The following is a 24,847-nucleotide window of genomic DNA, read 5'->3' as shown; positions in this document are numbered from 1 at the left end:
CGTTTGTGGATTGTCAATAGATTCTTGTTTGTAATTAAAGACCAACAGCTAATACCTTGTCTACATTCAAGATAGATGTGAATTCAGTTTATAATAACATGTCTATCGTTTATTGAATGCCTTCTGTTTTGCAGTCACTTTATTATTATCTTTTTCTTCTCCAATTTTTATTTAAATTCTAGTTACTTAACATATACTGCAATATTGGCTTCAGGAGTAGAATTCAGTGATTCATCACTTACATACAACACCCAGTGCTCATCACAACAAATGCCCTCCTAAGTACCCATCACTCATCTAGTCCATCCCCCACCCACCTCCCACCATCAATCCTCAGTTTGTTCTCTATCTTTAAGACTCTCCAATGGTTTGTTTCCCTCTCTCTTTTATCTTTTTATCCCCCATCCCATATGTTCATCTGTTTTGTTTCTTAAATAAGACATATGAGTGCAATCATATGGTCTTTCTCTGATTGACTTATTTCACTCAGCATAATACACTCTAGCTCTGTCCACGTCATTGCATGTGGCAAGCTTTCATTCTTTTTGAAGGCTGAATAATATTCCTGTGTGTGTGGGTGTGTGTGTGCGTGTGCGTGCGCACATACGTGTATTTATCCATTCATTTCCAGTTACTTTAGTGGCTAACTTACATACAGTTACAGTAGCTGACTCACCTCCTCTTTATTTTGTAACATTTTATTGTGGAAAATTTCAAAGATGGATAAAAGTAGGGAGATTGGTAGAATGAATCCCCATCTATCCATAACCCATCTTTAAGAATTATCAACATTTTGCTATTTTTTCCTCATTTATCTGCTTCTTGTTCTTTTTAAAAAGCTTTATTTGGAAATAAGTTCATACATGTATAAAAGTTCAAAAACTAAAGGTATTATAAAAAATGATATAGTATCCAGATCCTATTAGTTTTGTATCTCTATTCTCTCCCTGCTTCTCTCCCATTCTACACACACACACACACACACACACACACACACACACACACAAGGTTTTTTTTTTTTAACCATTTGAGGGTAAGTTACATGCATTGTGACCCTTTATCTCTAAATATTTGAATGTGTATTTCCTGAAAGGGGATATCTCTTACACAACCTCAGTACACTTACCAACTTCAGTAAATTCAGTATTCAGCCACCCTTAAAAACAAATGTTTATTTCTTTGTCAGTAAAACTTAAGAAATAGAGATTTCCTCTGTATTCTGAAATCTGCTTTATTAATACAGTATCATTTGGGTTGCACCTAAATTGAATTTTTACAATTAGGTGTTCTTGTCACTATGCTGCTAACAACTTATCTATCTCAGACTAACTGCTCGATGATGCAGCCCCCACACCTTTCTCCTTTCTGTTTATTATTGGTCCTGCAGTATGCAGTGAGTGTTTGGATGATGTTTGAATAGAAGGCAATAAATAAATGGAGGAATTGTTATTATCTTTTAATGACCACTAGTAAGTTTTTTCCATAGTTAATGAGAGCAATGAAAATTACTTGTATGGATTTTGTTCTTTTTTAAAAAAGTTGTTTTCACATGTGTCAAGTGTGGTTTCTGTCTTTCCCTGGAAGTGGTTAGGATCAGTCATACATTAATAAAATACTTTACCGGGCAGCAACTGTGATACATGCCAACAAGCCTCTTCATAATTTTGCAGTACAAGAAATCATGGTTTCCTTCCTCTTTATAGCTTTTTAGTGTAGATGTTTCTCTAAAATGCTGACAAAATGGAAGAAGAACCAAATGATACATCACTTTACCGTTTCCAAAAGAATGCTAGAATTTTAATTAACGTATCCTTTAATGAATCGTAGAATTCCAAGATTAGGAGAAGTGAGGCTAAAGGGCGGCAGGTGACTTCTCAACATTAGCAGTCCATCTGGCATAATTAAAAAAAGTGCACGCACATGCGCTTACACCCTTTAATTTCTAAGTCATTACACATGTGCTTGGGCCCTGTCATAGACATTTTCAAGAAGCATTCTAATATAGCTGGTCCATTTCAGTACCACTCACTTGGTCTGGGTCCCTTTCCCGTGCTTGGATCTATTTTGCTGTGGGCCCATCATTACACAGTTGAGCTGGTACTATTACCTACTGAGGAATATATTGTTGTCAGGCAGCTCTGATGGTTTTAACTGACCTTCTGCTCTTGTGTTATCTTGGTTGCTCTTCTTGTTGTTCTCTTCATTGTTTCCTGTTGCTGATGAGGTTCATTGTATCAGTTTATCCTGAAGTGTGACCATTGGTACAGTACTCCAGCACGAAATAGATTGGAGTCTAAACTCCCTGATTCTGGACATTGCATTTTTTTTTTATTAATCTAGACTAAGTGCTCATTAACTCTTTTGGCAGGTACTATTCAGTTATTAATGAGTTTTTGTTAGTTTGATCATCTCAGTCTTTTCTGTACCTGCAACTTTACGTCCTGTCTTTCCCCTCCAGGTTTTATACATGCAATGTTCAGTGTGTCTCAAATATAGTTTTCTGAGGTATGGTATGATCCACAATTTTAACTAACGGTAATATTTGTGCTTATTTTCAGCCCTACATTATCCTTAAACAGATATTTTGGGGCTTCCTCCTTTATTCATGGTTCTGTCCTTGGCACCATATTGAAAACAGATTTACTCATTCTATGACGTTTCTTTATTTTTGAGAGGCAGAGAGAGACAGAGCACGAGTGGGGAGGGGCAGAGAGAGAGGGAGACCCAGAATCCGAAGCAGGCTCCGGGCTCTGAGCAGTCAGCACAGAGCCCAATGCAGGGCTCGAACTCGTTTACTACAAGATCATGACCTGAGCCTAAGTGGGAAGCTTAACCGACTGAGCCACCCAGGTGCCCCCAGGTTTACTCATTCTAATTCCTTTGTGGAAAGCAGGGTGTTTCTGTAGGTGGCACATGTTAAATAACAAAGAAAATTAATGTATTGAGGGCTCTTGTGACTTTTCTACATAGACTCAATTTCATTTCCTGGAATCCCAGCAAGGATTAGCTGGGGTGGAGGTGGGGGACAAGAGCCTGGTTTTCCCAGACAGCAGACCTCAGAGTTGATGAGGATTCCCACAGTTTCTCCTGAGTTTTAGGACTTACCCACAAGGCTCTTCATGAAGCTAGAGCTTGTAGTCCCTTAGTGGCAAGAGGTGCTGGCCAGGCCTCTTGTGAGTTCACACCAGCGCCTTCCCCTCGCCTCATATCTCCACTCTAGATTATACCACAGGGAGCTCTCAGCTGACTTTTCTCTCATTCCTGGAAGTCCTTGTGGATAAGGATACATTGCCAGAGCTTGATATTGAGAATCAGATGATTTGGAATGGAGTCCCAGGTCAGCATGATCTTAGACAAGTTCTTTACCTCTTTGAATCTCATTATCCTACCACATAAGCCTGATAAACAAACAAGACTTTTTGTACCAGGTTATTGTGAAGAATAAATGAGGTATTGTATGTAAAATAACTTCTGAAACTATACAGCATCTCTCCTCATCGAATAACTTTTTTTTAACCTGCATCGAAGCTCTTCTGCTTTTTGTTGAAGTCAAAATAATTTAAAAGAAGATACATTTAATTAGATGATGTGAGTGATCAGAAAATCTCTGATAAACTTATGTGAGTCTAAAATTTCAGAGAATATTTTGTCTTTTTGGTCTGTTCGTCAGACTTCAAAATTTATGTAAACAGTGTTTTGAAACACCAGCCGTGTTTTTGCTCTTTCTCCAACTGGCTTTCCATTTTATGTGGTGCAAAATTTGGCCAATGACAGTCAGAAAGGAAAATCTGATTGTTAAATAGATATTGCCCACAAGAGATTTCTCCTTGCTTCCTAAATGAACTTGCCTTGACAACAATTGCTATGGTACCACTTCTTATTCACTGATCTATCTGAAAAATATATAGTTTCTTTTCGATAGTTTGTGAAACTAGCCAAAGACTTTAGTACAAAAAGACTTGATGCCGACCTAACCCGTATCGTAATAAGTACTTCAGATGTTCAGCTCATCAAAGGTATCAGTAGTATTGGTAGCCTTAGTTACAGTTAGTAAGGCAGTTGATACTTAGTTCTTACTTTACGCTGTAAGCATATCACCCTCCCCTGTTAAAGATGTTCTGCAAAGCCAGCGATCAAAGACACTTAACCTCTCTGATTGTGATGCGACGGAGCAGGGTATATGGTGATGACACATAGCTCACACAGCTATAATAAAATACCGTAGCCTGGATGGTTGGAACAACAAACACTTGCTTCTTTCAGTGCCAGAGGCTGGGAGGTCTAAGATCCAGGTGCTAGCAGATTTAATTCTTGGTGAGGGCCCTCTCCCTGGCCGTCTCCCTGGCGAGCTCTGTTTTCACATGGTGGAGAGAGAAAGCTCTGGTGTGTCTTCCTCTTCTTGTAAGGGCGTTAATCCCGATGTAGGGTTTCCACCTTCGTGACCTCCTCTACACCTGATCACCCCCAAAGGCCTCCCCTGTTGTTACCATCGCATTGGGGGTTAGGTTGTTTGTTGACAGCTAAGGCATCTCTAAGTGCCGGTCATTCTTTGTTTTCAACCACAGCCCTGCTTGTGGTGGGGCCAGAGCAGGCCAGTCGCAGCCTCTCCCGACCTCACAAATGTGTTTTTTGTTTTTTTAAAAAGGACATTCCAGAAGGTGTAAGGAGTCCCTCCAGAAATAATTCTGTGATTGAAACAGTTTTCTTTTCTGATTTTGGAGGCCACCATTTACATCGTCCTTCGGAGGGATTGGCTCTAGATTTTGATAATCGGAATTGTGTAAGGGATGCGAGTGTGAGATTGGCTGTTGGTGTCAGGCACCTGGAACTCAATGCCAGTCCTGCTGTCAACCGACTAGGTGTTCGCTGTTAACCTCTCAGTAGTGACTCAGATCAGTCAGGGTAAAATGAGGATAGTACCTCCCTTTGTAGGACTGCCGAGGTGATCAAATGAGCAAAAGCGTAGGAAAGAGCCAGGCACCTAGCAGGTACACAAAAGTGGTCACTATTAGTAATGGATATTACATAGTAATATTTAAAAGATAACTTTTGTTTAAAAATTTTCTTTGAAAAAGGCCAGTGACCATATAGTGATTTACAAGTTTACTCAGATTTCTAATGTAACTAAATTATGAAAATATCTGCTCTTTGGTATACACATTAAAAAAATTTTTTTTTAATGTTAATTTATTTTTGAGAGAGAAAGAGAGTGGGAGCAGGGGAAGGACAGAGAGAAAGGGAGACACAGAAAGTGAAGCAGGCTCCAGTCTCCGAGCTGTCAGCACAGAGCCCGACGCGGGGCTCGAACTCCCGAACCGTGAGCTCATGACCTGAGCTGAAGTCAGCTGCTTAACCAATTGAGCCACCTAGGTGCCCCCAGTATACACATTTATAATAGAGATTTCAGATAGTCACTGGAAGAATTACTAATTACGCTGAATATTTGATATTGGGAGAAAGAAAAACATGACAGTTATTTAGTTTTCTTTTGGTTCTATCCTTAACTTCTTTGACCTTGTCTTTTCTTATATTTTCAAGCTTTTTACTTGCCTCTGATGCCTAAAACAAGACTTGAAGCAAGGAAGGGCTGACCTTGAACTTTCTTGTGTTTTCTCTTTATAAGACAAAGCTGTAATGTGATTATAACCGAGTATTTAATGTTTTGAAGAGCCAACCCTAATTAAATGTGTTCTCCCACACTGCGCTTTCCGTCAAAGTACTGAGGTTTTACACAATAACTTCTGATATATGGCTTTTCCATTTGAATGAGCCATCAAAAATGTTTTTTTTTTCCTTTGCTTGCGGTGGTGGGTGTCCCAGCCAAATTGCAAGGCCAAAGTTGTGATTGTTTGTTTAGGCGGATGCTGTCGTAGAGAAATTAATAAAGTAGAATTTGAAGATTAAAACTCCTATCTCTCCCGGTTACTTTTATTGAGAAAGTTATTGAATCTGTTACGACAGGTATGCTATGCAGTGGTTGTAATTTATTTTATGTGATGGTTATTTTTCTCTTCAGTTTTGGCTTTTTCTGGGCTGACTCATTGCGAGAAAGAAAAACTACCGTAAGAGAAAAAGTATGTGGCCCTCAGAAACAGGCATAGTTGTGAAAACATTTCTAATGAAAGCGCTTTGAACTTTCAAGAAAAGGAAGTGCTTTGTAAATAAACAATAATTACATTCTCAGTTCATTTTTACTTGGAATGATTTGGTAGATTTTATATACCAGGTGAAAGAATGCCTTTTTTTTTTCCACCTTCCTTTATTTTCAGGACTGAAACTAATTGTGTGGCTTATAAAGTAGAGTTAATTTCATTTTGCTGGTTCCTTGTGGTGGCTCCTTGCAGGGATACATGGAGTATATAGGTCAGTATCCGCAATCCAAATGCCTGTGTGCAGTTGTAGGGTGGGAACAGGAGCGATTTCACTTTTAATTGCTCTCTGCAAAAAAGTATTTCCGGTTTTAGACTTTCTAAAAGGTGTTTCCTAAATGATATTCATTGGATGTAGTATGGTGTCAAACTACAGTTTTGGCTTCTCTCGTATTATCCTTGTAATTTGCTGACCACCGTGCCTGAAATGGCCGTGAAAGTCAGTGTGCCAGCCCTCTGTGCTCGTTTCCTTCTTAATAGTTGTGAAGGGAAGATCGGGGCCTCTTTTCTGTCACAGACAGTTGGGAAGCAAATTCATTCGTATTCACCAGGAAGGTTATAGAATAAAGCAGTCAGTTTCTTTTCTTTTTTCTTTTTTTTTTTTCACTGTTCGAAAATTATTTGATATTTCAGTTGCTTGGTGTGACACTTAAGATAGTTGGTTGCATCGTTTATAGGTAGATCTTTCTTTTTACATCATATGGCAACGTTCACTATGTTCTGACTTACACCGTACACAAAATAAGATCCTTTAGAGCAGTTACACACAATACATGCAATGCTGAATTTAAACATTGGATCCCAGGATGTGATTGGCTGGAGAAAACAAAAGTTGCACGAGGCATGTTGGGTGAAGGATCCAGAAGTAAGTCATACAACACACAGTAAATACACATCTGGTTTGAATAGCGAACTGCAGCATATTCATTATGGGCGGTGGTGTCTCTGAGGCAGTGGAACTGTTTCACGTTAACTGACTTGGGACGACGCAAGATGGGTACCATCCAGCATCAGGATGTAGCCGCAAGGCTTTGTGAACCATTCCTATTTGTAACTTAGGAAACTGACGTTTTTCCTAGGCCATTTTTAACGTTATTACTTGAATAACAGAACACGATATACACAACCTCCAACTAAAAATCCCGTTGTAGTCTAGACGGTGATGTGGTACAACATTAGAAGACTCTAAAACTGCGGCTCTTTTTGGATCCCCCAGAGTGTATCTGCACTCTTCTTCAAACGGGCCACTTCCTCAGGAGTCAGGGTCACCTTCACAGCGTCTGAGATTCCATTCTGTCCCAAGATGCAAGGAACACTAAGGAAGACATCATCTTTTGTTCCATAGAGACCCTTAATCATGGTGGAAATCGGATGCACCCGCCTAAGATTCTTCATTATACTTTCTGCCAAATCTGCCCCAGACGTTCCAGTGGTCCAGGAAGTGTAGCCTTTCAGTTTGATCACCTCGTAGGCACTGTCAGCCACCTGTTTGTGAACCTCTTTCCACTGTTCCTTATCTGCATCAGTGTCCGAGTCAGGGTGCAGATTCTTCAGGGAGACACCAGCAACATTTACTCCACTCCATACAGGCACACTGGAGTCTCCATGCTCTCCAAGGACCCCCCCATGGCAGCTTACCGGGTGAACTCCCAGCCTTTCCCCCATTAGGTAACGGGACCGGTGAATCCAGATTGCAACCACTTCCAATAACACGGTTTTTGCGAAAGCCGCTTATCTTCCAAGCCGCATAGGTCAAGACATCCACTGGATTGGAAACAACAAGCAACTTGCAGTTTGGGCTGTATTTTACAATATTAGGAATGATGAACTTAAAGCTGGTCACATTACGCTGGGCCAAATTAAGACGGCTCTCTCCCTCCTGCTGACGTGCCCCAGCTGTGATAATAACCAGCTTGGAGTTTGCAGTCACATTATAGTCTTTGCCAGAGACAGTTTTTGATGTTCTGAGGAATAGGCTGCCGTGCTGGAGATCCATCATCTCTCCCTTCAGTTTGTCTTCCATGACGTCAACAAGAGCAAGTTCACCTGCCAAGTCCTTCATTAAGATACTGACGGCACAAGCCATGCCAACAGCACCAACCCCAACAACTGTAATTTTATTCCGGGGGGTATGGTCTTCCTTAAGAAGATTCTGAATCAGTTGATCCTTGAGAGTTGCCATATCTAATTATCTCTATAACCTTAGACTTAGAAGCAGAAGGAATCGGGAGTGCACCTCGGGCAGGCGGGCGTCGGCAGCATGTGGTGTTGGGTCCGGACTTGGTGGCAGCCGCTCCCGTACCAAAGCAGTCAGTTTCAAATGAGATCCTGACTCACAAGGTTCCAAGGCTTGCTAGAAGTGATTTGATCTGCTTCTAAGACTTCTGTGACAGAATTTATAGTACTGTGAAATTTTAAAATATTAAAGAGTTAAAAAAAATAAGAATATTAAAGCTAGGGAATTTCCATTTTTTGGGAAGGCAAATCTTATTTGAAATATGAAGCAGTTAAAATGGATTTGCTTTAAAACTGTTAAATTCTATCACAGTCAAGTGAGTGTAACTTTTATGAAGCAGCTGTTTTAACTTATGTTAATTTCAACATGGCTATTGGAGTAAATTCAAAGGCGACTTGCTGACAGAATTTGTGAATGGTAGTAAAAACGTTCTTAAAGGATAGTTGGTATAGTTTGGGACCACCTTTTACATGAGTAAATAATATTCCAAAATTTATTGTTTTGAGTTATTCACGACTCCCATTTAAAATGTATCTGGAGGGGCGCCTGGGTGGCTCAGTCGGTTAAGCGTCCGACTTCAGCTCAGGTCACGATCTCACGGTCCGTGAGTTCGAGCCCCGCGTCGGGCTCTGGGCTGATGGCTCAGAGCCTGGAGCCTGCTTCCGACTCTGTGTCTCCCTCTCTCTCTGCCCCTCCCCCGTTCATGCTCTGTCTCTCTCTGTCTCAAAAATAAATAAACGTTAAAAAAAATTAAAAAAAAAAAAATAAAACGTATCTGGAGCTTTGCTTTGAAATACATTAACAAAATAAGCTACACTGATGGGTGAAGGTAGGGATGCATAGATGGGTAGGGATGTTATCACAAATGCAGCAAAATGTTCATGTAACATGGAGGTGGTGGGTATATGGGTATTCACTATATAATTCTTTCAATTTTCCTGTATGTTTGACAGATTTCATAATCAAATGTTGGGGGATGCCTGGGTGGCTCAGTCAGTTAAGCGTCCAACTTTGGCTCAGGTCATGATCTCACAGTTTGTGACTTCGAGCCCCGTGTCGGGGGCTCTGTGCTGACAGCTCGGAGCCTGGAGCCTGCTTCAGCTTCTGTGTCTCCCTCTCTCTCTCTCTCTCTGCCCCTCCCTCGCTCACACTCTGTCTCTCTCTCAAAAATAAACAAACATTAAAAAAAAATTTTTTTTAATGTTGTAAAAAGAACAGAATCACTGTGAGGATGAGTTAGTGTTGTAAATTTCAGCTTGTGCATTAACAAGCTGTATCTTTGCTCCTGAGCCTTTCAGAATTGTTAGGTAAGATTCTGAAGAATGTGGAAGTAGACCAGACCTGGGTTTAAACCCTTTACCGTAAGTAATCTAATTATCTCTATAACCTGTGAAAGTTTTGTATCTCTCTAAGCCTTTCCCTGTCTATAAAAATGGAACCATGATTCCTTGCGGAATTATGGTAAGTATCTTTCGTTTTTCTGCTTTTGTGAGGCAGACCCTGGTCCTCAAAGGCTTATTGAATCCAGTTGGATGAATAGTGGAGAGAGAAGGGGAGGTATAATTCATTGGTGCTTGGGAGTCTCCAGATTCACTTCCACAAGGCCATAGAGGTCCCATACTTGACAGAGGCCAGGCGAAAGAAAGGGAGGGAGAGAGGCAGCTAGAAATCTTCCCCAGCGGGATGGTGAGTTGGAAGCTTTTGGCATCAGATCTGAGCTAGAAACTGGGCCCTGCCTTCTGCTAGTTGTGTCACTTTGATTAAGTTACTTAAACTTCATCGAACCCTAATTCCCTCAGTTTAAAAATAGAAGCTAGAATATCATTTACCCTGTGGGCTTCTGTTACATTTAAATAACATATATATGACAAGTAGTGAGTAAGTGTTTAGAACATGATAAGCGCTAAAAGCAAATGCCATTTACCCTTTATCGTCCTCATCTTTCCCCCCTCCCATCTGTGTCACTTTCTCCACTTTTCCAAACACCGTTTATTTTTGTCTTTCGTGTTTCGTGTTCCCTCAGCCTTTCTGCTGACAAAATTAAGGCTATTGCCTCCCCTTTTCTAGATGATTGAAAAGGATGATAAGCAGATCCAGCAGCAACCTCCTTAGCATCCCTGGCCATAACTTCGTCAAATTGGAAGCCTGGCTAGCTATCAGTACTGTTTTTCAGGCCATTTGGTGCAAAAGCAAGCCAAGTTGAGATCATTTTGCAATTAAAAATTTCATAAGCTGCTGAGTCACATATTTTCATAGTCTGACATATTATACTTCCAGTGGCTCCTGATGCTATGGATTGAGGGTAAGGGTTGGAACATTTTAAATTCGTCTTTTTAAAACTCTTCCTAATAATATTTCTGTGCCTTGGTAATATTAGTCAATTCTTACCCCCCAGCTTGTTTATCTTAGAAAGTATAGAGAGACTGACAGATACCAATTTTAAGAGAGAAGGTCTTTTCAATAGTAGTTATTCTAAAGTATAAAGCTTTCCAGGAATATTTCTAAAAGTAAAAACAATTCTGCCCATTTACATATTTATACCGCTTAAGAGATGGTGCTGTTTGAGTAAATAACAGTTTGTGGGTCTATCTATTGTTGATGTTTTGAGATCCGTTTGATTTTGAGACGGCCCCAGTTTGCTCCACTACCCTTGGAGCCTTCCTACACGAGCAGGAAGCCTGTGGAACCATGGTTGCATCTGCTAGAGAGCCGACCGGAAGCAGAAAGAAAAATGCCTTCTCTGTTCTTGTCCACTTCCAGTCTCATTGTCTGCTCTAATCTGAAGCCAGCAGGCAAAGGAGTTTGGAAAATAAGAGTTTGCGGGTTTTGGCCCCCTACACTACTGATCATAGGTGAGAGCAGGGTGGCAATGAGAGCAACAGACATTAAATGGTACTAGTGTGATCCTTATTTTATAGACATTATGTAATTTTCATTAAGTCACACAGCTGGTAGGTGGGAAGACTGGACTTTAAGATTACGTGTAGCTTCAAAACCAGTGATGTTTTCGTGATACCATCTATTGTTGTCCATACTCTATGCTGTATGTGTGTAATATATATATTCCTGTGTGTGTTTATAAAAATGTTTAAAACATTACAGCACAAAGAGCGTTAGAAGTAATGAATATTTAAACAGATAAGCTATAATTCTACCACGGTGTAACACATCAGCTGTTGCCATTTTTTCTCATTCTTTTTCAGTTCTTATCCTTGTGTATGTATATATTTGTGTATAGCAAATTAAATGTTAAAGCAGGAGAGATTTAAGATGTGCCAATAAATACCAGGTTTTATTTTGTCATTAGGGTACATTATGAAAATAAAATAGCATTACTATATACTTGCAAAGTTAGATTTCCAGTGAGGAAAGGCGTGGCTTAAATCCAAGCTGTTACTTTCGTTAATTTCATAGCTGACTTGGTCAAATCAGGAAGCAGGCAAATTCTTGCTGTGTAGTAGCTGAAGTTATTAACCCCTTTCTTTTGTGGTATGATTAATAGCACGTGCTTTGAGGCTTCCTGTTGCTTATATTAACAACAACCACGAAAAGGATGTCTTGGTTAAGTGTACCAGTGTTCCTGGCAGTTCTCAAGTTGTCCATAAAGCTCACTGGTTATCTGGACACACTTGTTTCCCCTGAGCTGAGTTACAGAAAGGGCTCAGAAAGGCAGGGTATGTTCAGCACACTAGCTGTTCCATCATCTCAGATGGAAGGGGCATGTTTAGGGGGCATTGCAAAGGATTTATTCGAATATGGCATGACACTGACTGCTAGTTTGTCTCTTCCCCCATATTAGCGGACTACACGGATGCCGAGAATAGATCACATTTCTCAGAACCTTTTGCAACCATATATAGTCTGCATTCTGGCCAAGGGAATGTAAGCAGAAGCGATATGGGCAAACTTGCAGGTAGAGTTCTTTTTTTTTTTTTTTAAGTTTATTTATTTATTTTGAGAGAGAGAGAGGCAGAGAGGAGAGAGAGAGAATCCCCAGCAGGCTTGGTACCATCAGCATGGAGCCCGATGTGGGGCTCGAACTCACGAACCGTGAGCCTGTGAGCCCAAGTCAAGGGTGGGACACTTAAGTGACCGAGCTACCCGGGCGCCCCAGCAGGTAGAGTTCTTAAAGGGAATGCGTGTACTTACCTCTGTCCTGCTGACTTGAATGAAAATGTGATGGCTGGGGCTGGTGTAGCCATATTGGACCATGCGTGACACTTAGGAATGCAGACTATACGAAGTAGAGCCACAAGAGAACATCACAGAGCAAAGTGCAACTACTCTGGGACTTTTATTGAAGCCATTATTACACGGGTCTGTTACTTGTAACTTACCCCTGGTAAGTTACCCCTGGTTACGATCCTGACTTACCCCTGGGTGGTGATATATAGTGGATGCAGACAAGGCAGTAGTATAATAAATTAGGCTTCTAGGATGGGTGGTTTGTAGGGTTTCTCATCAGAACTTCACAGTGACCAGAAAACCGTGGGATGAGGCAGAGCCCTGTATCTCTCCCTCTCTGCGTACCACTTTTTGTCCTCAGTCTCCCAGCATTTTTGCTCTATTCTACACAAACTGCAGCGTGTAAGTGCAGAACAAAAGAAAGAACAAAAACAGTTACAGAAAGAATCTTTTGTTGTTGTTAAGCAGCTCTTGAATTCTGCCAATCGTAGTAATTCACGCATTGATGAGATAGCAACCAGAGCTATAATAGTGCTTTTTTTAGCCTAGTTACAATAGCTGAGGCAAGTGAGTACATAACCTTAAGGATGGAGGAGTTTGTCAGAAGCCGCTTGGCCCACGCTCAGGTTTTATATTTTATCTTCTAAATTAATGCACGTTTAAGTACTCCTTCAGTGAGCATATCCGTGCTTGTTTCATTTCTGTTAAGATGGAATTATTTGCCAGTTCATGGGCTTAATTAACTTCCTTGGAATCTTTGGTGTAAAATTAATAGTTCAGGAAAAAGTAGCATGTCTGTTTTCTGACCTTATTTGTTGACCTTTCTGATGTGCTTATTCCTAGCACATCATGGACCATCTCTAGGAGTTCATGCATCCCAGTTGGAGAAGTAGCATATGTGTGTGATTTGAGCCTCATGGGATCTCTTAGCACTCTGTCTCCTCTTTTAGTGATATGATACACTGCAAAAAGCCTGAAACCTGGATTTAACCTTGTTAGTTATCTGACCTAGGGGTGGTTATGGAGATCCTTAAACCTCTCCTTTCTGGTAGCTTGCGTGATCGGCAATTTTATTGTGTTGCGTTATGTCTCTGTGGTTCTCGTCGGAAATTCCTGTCACTCATATATTGGACCTTCTTGTTCTGTTCTTCCAATCTCTCTCTCTCTGAGAATTCTACTTCTTTGCATTCGGCTAATTTCCGATTTGTGTTTTAGTTCACTAATTTTCCTGCTGTACTTAATCTTCTGTGAGATTCTTTCATGGAAGTTTTCTAATGTGTGAGTTATAACATAGGTACAATAAAGTACCTAGCTGGGTGAGGAGGGAAGCAAGGGCATGGGGGTGGTGACGGACGTTGAAAAAGTGATGGAGACCCGATCAGGTCCAAAAAGGTTTGAGTCTGGTATTCCACGGAGGAGGTGACCTGGAAAGCTGGGAGATAGTAACCAGAACGTGCAATGCAGGAATTCAGAACTGTAGTGGTGGCGCAGTTAGAACATGTAGGCGGGGTGCGGCCTTGGGAGTGGCTCATTGAGGTAGGATAGAGGAAGTGAATCAGCAGATCAGGGCCTCTGAGGCTTACTGTTGGGTGGCTTGACTGAGAGTAGGTTGAAATTTTTAAAATGAGGACCGGAGTAGTGTTGAGAGAGAGACGGGGTCAGTGCTCACATTACTGGAAGATGAGCAGAAGTGACAATGATGTCTGTAGACGGCTATAGCAAGAAGGACCGATGGGATGTCTGAAGGTCGCGGGAATGTGTGGAGAGAGGTAGTTGGGAAGCGGTAATGAGTCTGTGGTACATGGGCTGTGGAGAGAGAAAAAGTGAGTCATCGCTTGAAATGTCTTCTGAGAAAGAACTGTCCTCAGGGGACACCCAGGTTTCTGTGATATCTGAGGCATTCAGAGAGATTGAACTTGAAAGCGTAGAGGGTTTCCCCCCCTCCCCCACCAAAAGACCTGGGTTCCAGAGGGCTAGTAGAAGGATCCGGATGGCGAGAGCTATTTAAGTGACGTGCCGAACCATATGGCGAGGAGCCCAGGTGTGATAGAACTTCAGACCTTTTTGCTGCTCTGGGTAAACAGGGACGCAGGGCATAATGCAGTTCATCCTGACGAGCTTTTAGGGGAAGGTGGGTGATCAGTTCCAGTTGTGGCTTTTGACGGTTTGTCCTGGTGAGGCTTTGGCCTCACGGCCCCGGAAGGAAGTGTCTTATCTGAGGGACTCAGAGCTCCGTGAGCCTCCGTTGCATCCTGCTGGGTGGCTGTGGCCCGGCGCGGGGAAGCGTGCCTTGGTGGCGGGGTGGTCTTCCCAGTTGTGCGTCACTGTGCTCTGGAAGGTTAACCAGAGAGCCCACAACCATCTTAATTGGTCATTTGGAAGCCAATGTAACAAATTTATAACTCAGAAAGGTTAAAGTGCATCACTTAAGACCATGACCAATTCAAAACAAAACGGGGAGCGCAGGAATGCCAAACGCCTGTCGTGCGTGCCTGGGTGCACATCGCTTGTCCGGGCATAAGGAGCTTGGTAGCACAAACAGGCATTGCATAGCAGCTACTGGAAAGAAGACTTAGGATTTCCTGTAAGCTCTGGTGATCCTTTTTCTAGTTTATGAAAGCCAATTACGGATCCCATAACTGATTTAGTACATTCGTAATGGGTCAGTATTAACCGTAGGTACACCTGAAAATGAATATGGGATAATTGTCATTCTTTTGTGTGAACATCAGAAAAGACTTGAATTCTTGGCCTGCCTGGGGCCCTTCAGAATCGGGCAATGGGTCGAGCATTCCTGGAGAAACGCTGTCCTGTGGCCCCCGCCCTCGTAGCCTGTCCTCTCTTTCCAGCCTTATCTCACTCCTCATTGCCGACGGAAGCGCTAGGAACACAGAAGGGCCGTGCTTGACCAGCTTTGTGTGATAGCGTTCCATGCACTGAAGATGCCTTCTCTCTCTCCACCTGCATGCAGATCTGTCACTCACCTGCACGCCCCAGGTCACAGGAAGCAGCTTTGGGAGGCTCTCCTGGGAACGCTCTGGCAGAGTGAGCGCTTTCTTCCCACGCGACCGTGTAACACTCTTACTACACGGTGTTAAAATGACATTCCTAGGGGCGCCTGGGTGGCTCAGTCGGTTAAGCGTCCGACTTCGGCTCAGGTCATGATCTCGCGGTCCGTGAGTTCGAGCTCCGCGTCGGGCTCTGTGCTGACAGCTCAGAGCCTGGAGCCTGTTTCAGATTCTGTGTCTCCCTCTCTCTGGCCTCCCCCGTTCATGCTCTGTCTCTCTCTCTCTCAAAAATAAATAAACGTTAAAAAAAAATTTTTTTTAAATAAAAAAAAAATAAATAAATAAAATGACATTCCTGCCCGTCTCCTCTCTCAGTGTTGCGGGCACCCTGAATGTAGTGCCATCAATTTATTCATTGAAGGAGCTGGGCACACTTGTTAGAGAATTTGGAAAGGGGCGCCTGGGTGGCTCGGTCAGTTAAGCGTCCGACTTCGACTCAGGTCATGATCTTGCTGTTCTCGAGTTCGAGCCCCGCATCAGGCTCTATGCTGACAGCTCGGAGCCTGGAGCCTGCTTTGGATTCTGTGTTTCCCTCTCTCTCTGCCCCTCCCCTGCTTGTGCTCTCTCCCTCTTTCTCTTTCTCTCAAAAATAAACGTTAAAAAAAAAAAAAGGATAATTTGGTAAATGTTTATTCACCATAAGAAAGGGGCAAAATGCCTAGGAGAGATGATGGTTCCTTAGGGGGAAATCAAGAAAATACACATGCATTACCAAGATGAACAGAAGCAGAAGGTTGAAGAACAACAACAAAAAAACCCAATCCATGCAAAAACAAAAAATGACTCACTTTTCAAGTGATAGAGAAGTGGGGTGAGATAATTGGGGTACAGACTCATTTGTGAAGCACAGAATGCTGTTCCTGGTAGCAAATCGATCGAATTTAGGCCTGTTATATCCCAGGTACAGGAGACCTGATCTACGGTAGGATTTCAGTTTGTAATTCACGGCTAAGACCAGGGGCTGCCTTTATTGTTTGGGAGCCAGAGACGCAGTGAGGGCAGTGGGTGAGAGTATTTGCTTTAGACCGAGAGCAACTTGGGTACTAAGGAACTGAGGCTCTCTGAGTTTAATCTGCCTGTAAAATTGGGTGAATGATAATAATGCTTGGTTTTGTTTTAATGTGGTAATTAGTAGAGATCGTCATTAAATGGCAGAAACTGCTTTTTTCTTCCTCTTTAGATTCCTTGTCTTCTGTTTTCCCCCGCCTTCAACACTTTCTGGAGTGTGGTAGTCTTCAAACATTATTGATCATCCACCCCATTGATATAACCTTTTATAGCAGCCCCCTAATTTAAGTGAATTGATTCATAAATTATATAGTGCATTGTTAAACTAATGTGTCATGTACATTATAAGACATCTATAAATTGACATCTTCCAAAGAATACAATTAAAAATTTTTTTAACATATTTAAAATTGTGTTTATTAATAAGAAGAAAATCTTTTTGATATTACAGAAATTATTATTAATAATCATCCTGATGAGTGTTTCAATGTCTTGCTAATCGCGATGGTTTCACAGTGTCATTATATAATATCTCAAGGAACCGTAGATATTTATAGCCATTTTACTTTTTAATTTATTTTTTTTTAACATTTATTCATTTTTGAAAAGCAGAGAGAGACAGAGTGTGAGTGGGGGAGGGGCAGAGAGAGAGGGAGACACAGAATCCGAAGCAGGCTCCAGGCTCCAAGCTGTCAGCACAGAGCCCGACATGGGGCTCAAACCCACGAACTGCAAGATCATGACCTGAGCCGAAGTTGAATGCTTAACCGACTGAGCCACCCAGATGCCCCTTGCTAAGCATTTACATCTTGGGAACCTATTGGATTCGTTAATTAAATGAATTTAATATTTCAAATATTTATGGATGGATGTCCTCATTTTAAAGATTCTAGTTTCCTAGTGCCTTCCAAGTTCCCATCCTATTCTTTGATGGTAGATGTCTTTAAGGCGTTTAAAAATTCATTTTAGTTTTTAAATTTTTTAAATGTTTTTATATGAGAAAGAGGGAGAGAGAGAGAGTGTGTGAGCGGGAGATGGGCAGAGAGAGGGGGAGACACAGCATGTGAAGCAGGCTCCAGGCTCTGAGCTGTCAGCACAGAGCCCGAAATGGGGTTCGAACTCACGAGCCATGAGATCATGACCTGAGCCGAAGTCAGGCATCTAACCGACTGAGCCACCCAGGTGCCCCTAAAAATTCATTTTAAAATTGAAATGATCAGAATTTTGAGAAGAAACTCCTTCCGTCTTCCCATCAATGTCATTTTCAACCAGGGAGTAGTAACAGATTCTCAGTTTATAATTCCCAGAAAAGTAACACTTGGAGACCTACATGGAAAAAATGGTGGCTACCGAAGGTAGGAATAAATCTATATTGTTTATTACATCTGCACTTATTTGATTTATATTTACTCCTTCACAAGTGGAAGCTGAATGCTAATGTGGGTAATCAGTCTAAGATTTTACTGGGTAGAAACTTATTGGTAGATTCCAAATGGATTCGCTTTGGTTACTGATACTGTTTATTTCCTGTGTTTTTTGAGGATTGATCCTACAGTTAATCTAGGTAGTTTCTGACAAAATCTCATGCATAATTCAGACTTTAACCTTGATTTTTATTTGGAGAAGGTAAAGAATTTCATATGAATATTTTTACATAAAAAGTAAATTTGAGGCGCTTGGGTGGCTCAGTCATTTAAGTGTCTGACTCTTGATTTCGGCTCAGGTCATGATCTCGTGGCTGATGGGATCGAGCCCTGCATTGGGCTTTGCGCTGACAGCACAGAGCCTGCTTGGGATTCTGTCTCTCTCTCTCTCTCTCTCTCTCTCTCTCTCTCTCTCTCTCTCTTTCTTTTTGTGATGGTCAAAGTATTCCTTCTGGGATACAGGATGGGGTAGTAATATCATGTTGTTTTGTCTTAGGAAAACTGAATTTGACTCAAAATTGTTTTAGGAACTAGCAGTGACCAGATATTTTAAGAGGGCTTTAAATGTAAACACATGTAAAAAAACGAAGCTATTAGTGACCCCCCTCCCCATCACCTAGTATTATAGTATGACTGGATGTAGTTCAAGATTAAGTATGTTGCTCTTTTATGTTCATTTGAAAATGAAAAAATAATTGCTAGGGATCATGTTTTCTTAACATAAATTTGGTTACAGAGATAGACGCTTGACGACTATGCCCTTTAATAAAGATAGAACATCAAGTATGATTTTTTCCTCATTAATCCAATATTTTAATATATTTCTTTTAAGAAGTATTGTTGTAAGGATACCCCATGAACTTTTTGCGGATTTTAGGATTTCTTTCACTACATGCTCAGTTTAGAAATCAAAGCATTCTTTTTTTTATTTAAAAAAATTTTTTTTTTTTAACGTTTATTTATTTTTGGGACAGAGAGAGACAGAGCATGAACAGGGGAGGGTCAGAGAGAGAGGGAGACACAGAATCGGAAGCAGGCTCCAGGCTCTGAGCCATCAGCCCAGAGCCTGACACGGGGCTCGAACTCACGGACCGCGAGATCGTGACCTGAGCTGAAGTCGGATGCTTAACCGACTGAGCCATCCAGGCGCCCCAGAAATCAAAGCATTCTAATGAGGAAAACAAATCACTTTCAGTTCCAGTAAACAAAGACAACCACTTTGAGCACTGTGGGATATACTTACCATCATCATCTTACAAAAAAGGATGCATACTTTGTTTTGTTTTGTTTTTTTTGTAGTAGTTAACATTTTTTTTCTTAGTGGTAACATACAGAAAAATACACAGATGAAGTGTAGTTCAATTCATTATGATAGAGTGAATGGACATGTATGTAACTGCTGGTCAGTCAGATCAAGTAATTCTAGCCCCCCAAAACTCCTCTCACACACTCACCTGACCTCTCTCCCCTCCCAACTGCAAAGGAAACCACTATCCCAACATCTAGGGCTGTAGTTTTTCGTCTGGCTTTGAAATGTATATAAATGGGATCACATGCTATGTATTCTTTTGTGTCTTCCTTCTTTTGCTTATTTGTAAAATTGATCTGTGGTTTTGCATGACACATAGTTTGTTCATTTTTATTATGTAGTATTCCATTTTAAGACTATCTCACATTTACCCATTCTACTGTAATATGCATTTGATATTTCCAACTTTTGGCCATTAAGACAATGCTGTGTACATTCGTGTACCTGTCTGTGCACCCATGTAAACATTTTGTTGGTCCACTAAAAAAATAATTAGTGGAATCGCTGGGTTCTAGTTGTGCCTCATTCACTTATATTGGTTACAAGTAAACTGTTTTCCAAATTATTTGCACCAGTTTGCAGTCTCACTAGAGTAAATGAGAGTTCTACTTGCTCCGCATCCGTGCCGACATGTTTTTGGAGAGGGTAAGGTGGAGTCAAGTTTATTGAGATATAATTTATATACAGTAAAAGTTGCTTTTGCTGTGTCTAGTTTCATTTTAGCAATTATGTGCAGTTATGCCAAAACCACCGTCATTAAGATATTGAGCATTTCCATCAAGGTCGAGACTTTGTAGTTGGACCCCCAACAACTGGCCCCCCACTATAGTTCTGTGAGGCAGACCTCCACCACTTTGCATCCATAATCCGTTCATGAAAATCAGACATTCTGCCGAAAGTGCTCATCTGGAGCCTATTTACCATTATTTTAAATTAAAAAAAATTATAATGTGATAATGACCCAACATATTCAGCCAGTTAAAAAAAATTTTTTTTTTCATGTTTGTTTATTTTTGAGAGAGAGACAGAGCACGAGCAGGGGAGGAGCAGAGAGAGAAGGAGAGAGAATTCCAAGCAGGCTCCACTGTGTCAGCATGGAGCGCAGAGGGGCTCAATCCCACGAACTGTGAGATCATGACCTGAGCCACAATCGAGAGCTGGATGCTCAACCGACTGAGCCACCCAGGCACCCCTACTCAGCCATTTTTTTAAGGCACACCGAATGCCCGTGTTTAAGAAAGAAACTAGTGGGGTTTTTTTTTTTTAAATATAAAATGCTTAAAACATGGCTTCCTGATCAAGTAATGATCGCAAGTGAACAGGTGTTTTGTGAATAGTAACATCTCTTCCATTCTAGTCATTTTGCTCCCTTTGCCAGAATTTTAACGCATTTTCAACTTTTGCCTCTCTGTGTAACACTTTAGCAAAACCAAGGGCTCAGCGTGGAAGGGCTTATGGGAAACCACTTTAGTTTGTGTGCCCGGTGGGAGAGAATGGCTCTCACCGAGCAGGACGCAGTGATGCTCTCTTAGCATCGATAACACCTGAGGCATACATCTAATTTTTTACACTCAGTTCAGCTTTAAAAAGTCAACAATTTTGTCCTACCAGTTATATTGGTAATGAAATCTGTCCCCTCCCTCACATTTTTATTGTTAACAGATAAATAATCTTGAGTCCATACTTTTAAAAGATTGAATCATCAACACCAGATTTGTTCTTTTAGTTTATTTCCGTGCTTACTAGTTTTAGTTAGATACATCTTATTTTAAGAGTTTCTTTGGAAGACCTGAGTGAGGGATACAATTAAAAAACTTGGGAGACCATCCTTAATTTGCTTTTTTAGAACAGAAGGAAACATACTGTAACTTTCCCTTATTTTTCTGGTGGAGAGAGATTTTGTTTGCCAACAGGAAAATGCAATTCCACTAAGATTCTTGGGTCACAGATCAGAGACTTGGATCAGCAAAAAGCAATGAACTTTTGGAAGAATTCTGGTCCAACATCATGGGCCAGTTTAAACTACAATGTAGGCAGTGGCAGGCAGCCTCCCTTCTCCCTATAAGGAAAGGCCGCCCTGCAGTGATATTTGCCAGGGCAGGGAGGAGGGATGTGTGTGGTGAGGGCAGGCGGGGCTGCACTAGCTTCTTAATAAAAACTTAGTGTGTCTGACGTTGCACGCAGCTTCTCAGCCCCCTTTGGGAAAACCCGAAAGGGGCAAAAAAATGAGAGTGGAGTTGTGCCGTGAGACGTTTGTGAAATTTGTTCCAGGGGCGGTCAGCTCTTACTTCTTCTAGTCACAAAGATGTGCAGCTGTGAAGAGAATCTGCAAAACAAACAAACAGAAAAACAAAACAAAAAACCCCACTTATCTTTTACCTTGGAGAGCACTCGGTGATTATTTTTCTTGCAGATTGAACTTCCTGATTGTGTTTTTCTTTGCTTGCGATCCTGGAACACACAGCGGTGGAGGCAGGGGTACACGGTCCCGGGGCATATACTCTGAGTGGAAGGAAGTGACTGGAAGCTTTTTATAATGTTAAGATAAACAACAAATCAGTCCCAAAGCAAATAATATTTGGCTGCTGGTTGCGCTTTCTTAAACGATTCTGAATCTCTTATGAAATGTTTCACATTCCGCAACTGTTCACATGAACATTGCTTTGAATCAGTTTAAGTTTGTGATGTGTAATGATGAATTATTAGTTGATAATTTTTATTCAAATATCTAAGTTTTCCTAATGCAAAGCAGGGAGCACAGTGCTAAACAGAAATTTTACGGTCTTTGTCAATCATCTTAAGATCTTTCCTACGTTAAAAAAAACATCCTTTGGATAATTTCTCTTCCTGGGCCTCAAGTTTGCTTGTGCCTGCACTGGGGGTTCATACTGGGCGTTCTGTGCATGCTGAGCGTCCCTGCATGTTCCTTCGGGGACCTCCAAAACGTGGGCAGGAATACCCCCACTGGAATAGAAAAGCCATTCCAGTGAATCATAGAAAATGTTTGAGATTTGCAGGACCACAATTATGTAAGAAGTGATATACTGATAGGGATCCATGCGGTAGTTTTATATCGTGTGTTTACTCAAAAATGTAAAATATTAGAAATGAACAGATGGTCACACTGAACTGTTGACGGTGTATAAAAAGGAAGTGAAAAGTATCTACCTGTGTTAGTTCTGGGAAAGTGACATTTCCCAGTTTTGTTTATTTGCCTTCCATTTAAAATTTCTTTACCAAAGCATTTAATTTCTTTAACAGAGGTGTTCGTTAAAAATGTCATCTGCTCGTTATAACAGGTAATCAAAATAAAAACCTAGATGAGTACAAAGACTAAAATATCACGACCATTACCCCCATCCTAGATGTGATCAGTGTTAACGTGTTGGCGTTTATCCCTCTAAAACTGTCAGGAGGTGCTTTTTAAAAATAAAGATCATCAGGCTGTATCCCCTAGCCCAGGTGCATATTGCCTCATATCTTGTGGGGTTGGTGACCGGGAATTTTCTCCCTTCCTTCACTTCTTTCATAATGTTTTTAATTGAAAGTTATGCTTGAATATTGATATGTCCACGTCGTACAAGAGTCGGGAATAAACTGAACGAAATAAGAAACTCCTTCAGGCCACCTTCACTCCTACGCTCCTCTATGATCAGAGATAACTTCTGTCAAAAGGGCACCCTGCCAGGCACCTGTAGGTGCTTTTACATGCAGAAAGATGTACATTTATAATTTTTTAAACACAAGTGGGGCATGTTGTGTATATATATTATGTTTTGTGATTTGCATTTCCACTTAATGATGTATTGATAAGGTTTTTCTATATTCTATATAATCGTATGCCTATGAGGTCTCTGGTGGTCTGTTTTGTTTGCTTTTAAAAAAAAATTTTTTTAATCTTTATTTTTGAGAGAGAGAGAGCACGAGCAGGGGAGGAACAGAGCGAGAAGGAGACACAAAGTCTGAAGCAGGCTCCAGGCTCTGAGCCATCAGCACATTTATTTATTTATTTCTCAAGGTATTTAACATGCAGTGTAGTTTTGGCTTCAGGAGTAAAACCCAGTGATTCATCACTTACATGTAACACCCAGTGCTCATCCCAACAAGTGCCCTCCTCAATGCCCATCACCCGTTTACCCCACTCCCCACCCTCATCAACCCTCAGTTCTTTGTGTTTAAAAGTCTCTTATGGTTTGCCTCCCTTTCTGTTTTTATCTTAATTTTCCTTCCCTTCCCCCACGATCATCTGTTAAGTTTCTCAAATTCCACATATGAGTAAAATCATACGATAGGTCTTTTTCTGACTGACTTATTTCGCTTAATATAATACCCTCCAGTTCCATCCATGTTGTTGCAAATAGCGAGATTTCATTCTTTTTCATCACCAAGTAGTATTCCAGTGTGTGTGTGTGTGTGTGTGTGTGTGTGTGTGTGTGTGTACGTACGTGTACACACACACATATACTACATCTTCTTAATCCATTCATAAGTTGATGGACATTTGGGCTCGTTCTGTGATTTGGGTATTGTTAATAGCACTGCTATAAATATTGGGGTGCACGTGCCCCTTCGAATCAGCATTTTTGTAAGTGCAGAGCCTGACACACGGGGCTCTACCTCACGTACTGTAAGATCATGACCTGAGCCAAAATCAAGAGTTGGATGCTTAACCTACTGAGCCACCCAGGCGCTGCTGTTCTTTGTATCTTTTTGAATTTTGTTTCTTGCATAATAGAAAGGCTTTCTGAACTCAAGGTTCAGACAGGTACTTTTATAATTAAATACTGGGAAAATGATTAAATTCTGTTGTCCCAAAGACATTTCTAGAATTTTGTCTTTACTCATTTGGAATACTACCTGTATCATAAGGTTAATTCTCAAAGATATGTGGTTCTGTTGCTGAACTTGAACTCATTTCTGGTCCATCCAGCTAATTTGTCTACTGCCAGTATCACACTTTTAAATGACCTTAGCTTTATAAAAATTTTGCTGTTTAACCAGGAACATTCCTCCTCAGCAATATTTCTTTTGCACTGTATTACAAAATATTACACAAATTCCTCTTGATATTTTGATAGTGATTAACCTGAAGTTTAGATTAATTTACGGGTAGTTTTGCAGTATTGCCTTTTAATCTAGAAATCTACTGTACCTCTGTATTAATTTAGATCTTATACAGCCTTCAGTCTCAAGGTCTGTGGTTATCTGCCCGAAGGCATTACACATTTCTGTTGATTCTTTTTAAAAAAATTTTTAAATGTTTATTTATTTTTGAGAGAGCACGAGCAGGGGAGGGGCAGAGAGAGAGAGAGGGAGACACAGAATCTGAAGCAGGCCTCAGGCTCTGAGCCATCAGTACAGAGACTGATGCAGAGCTCTAACTTTTGAACCGGCAGATCATGACTGGAGTTAGAGTTGGACACTTCAACTGAGCCACCCAGGTGCCCCTCTTTTGTGTTGATGTTTGA

At 41.0% G+C, this 24,847-nt stretch overlaps 2 protein-coding genes across 7 annotated transcripts in view; one reads left to right on the top strand and one right to left on the bottom strand.

The window, feature by feature from the left end:
- Window positions 1–24,847, top strand: part of DYM (dymeclin) — a 351,049-nt gene that overhangs the window by 115,902 nt on the left and 210,300 nt on the right. The window lies entirely within an intron of this gene.
- LOC122203842 (L-lactate dehydrogenase A chain-like) lies at window positions 5,863–14,357 on the bottom strand. Its single transcript, XM_042910999.1, is given in 3 exon segments — window positions 5,863–7,830; window positions 7,832–8,553; window positions 12,535–14,357. Coding segments are annotated over 2 exon segments (996 nt in total). The 5' UTR covers window positions 8,332–8,553; window positions 12,535–14,357; the 3' UTR covers window positions 5,863–7,334.

This window comes from Panthera leo, chromosome D3 (assembly GCF_018350215.1).
Source record: "Panthera leo isolate Ple1 chromosome D3, P.leo_Ple1_pat1.1, whole genome shotgun sequence".
Classification (NCBI taxonomy): domain Eukaryota; kingdom Metazoa; phylum Chordata; class Mammalia; order Carnivora; family Felidae; genus Panthera; species Panthera leo.
The sequence above is the reverse complement of the archived record's forward strand: the minus strand, read 5'-3'. Positions and strand labels throughout refer to the sequence as shown.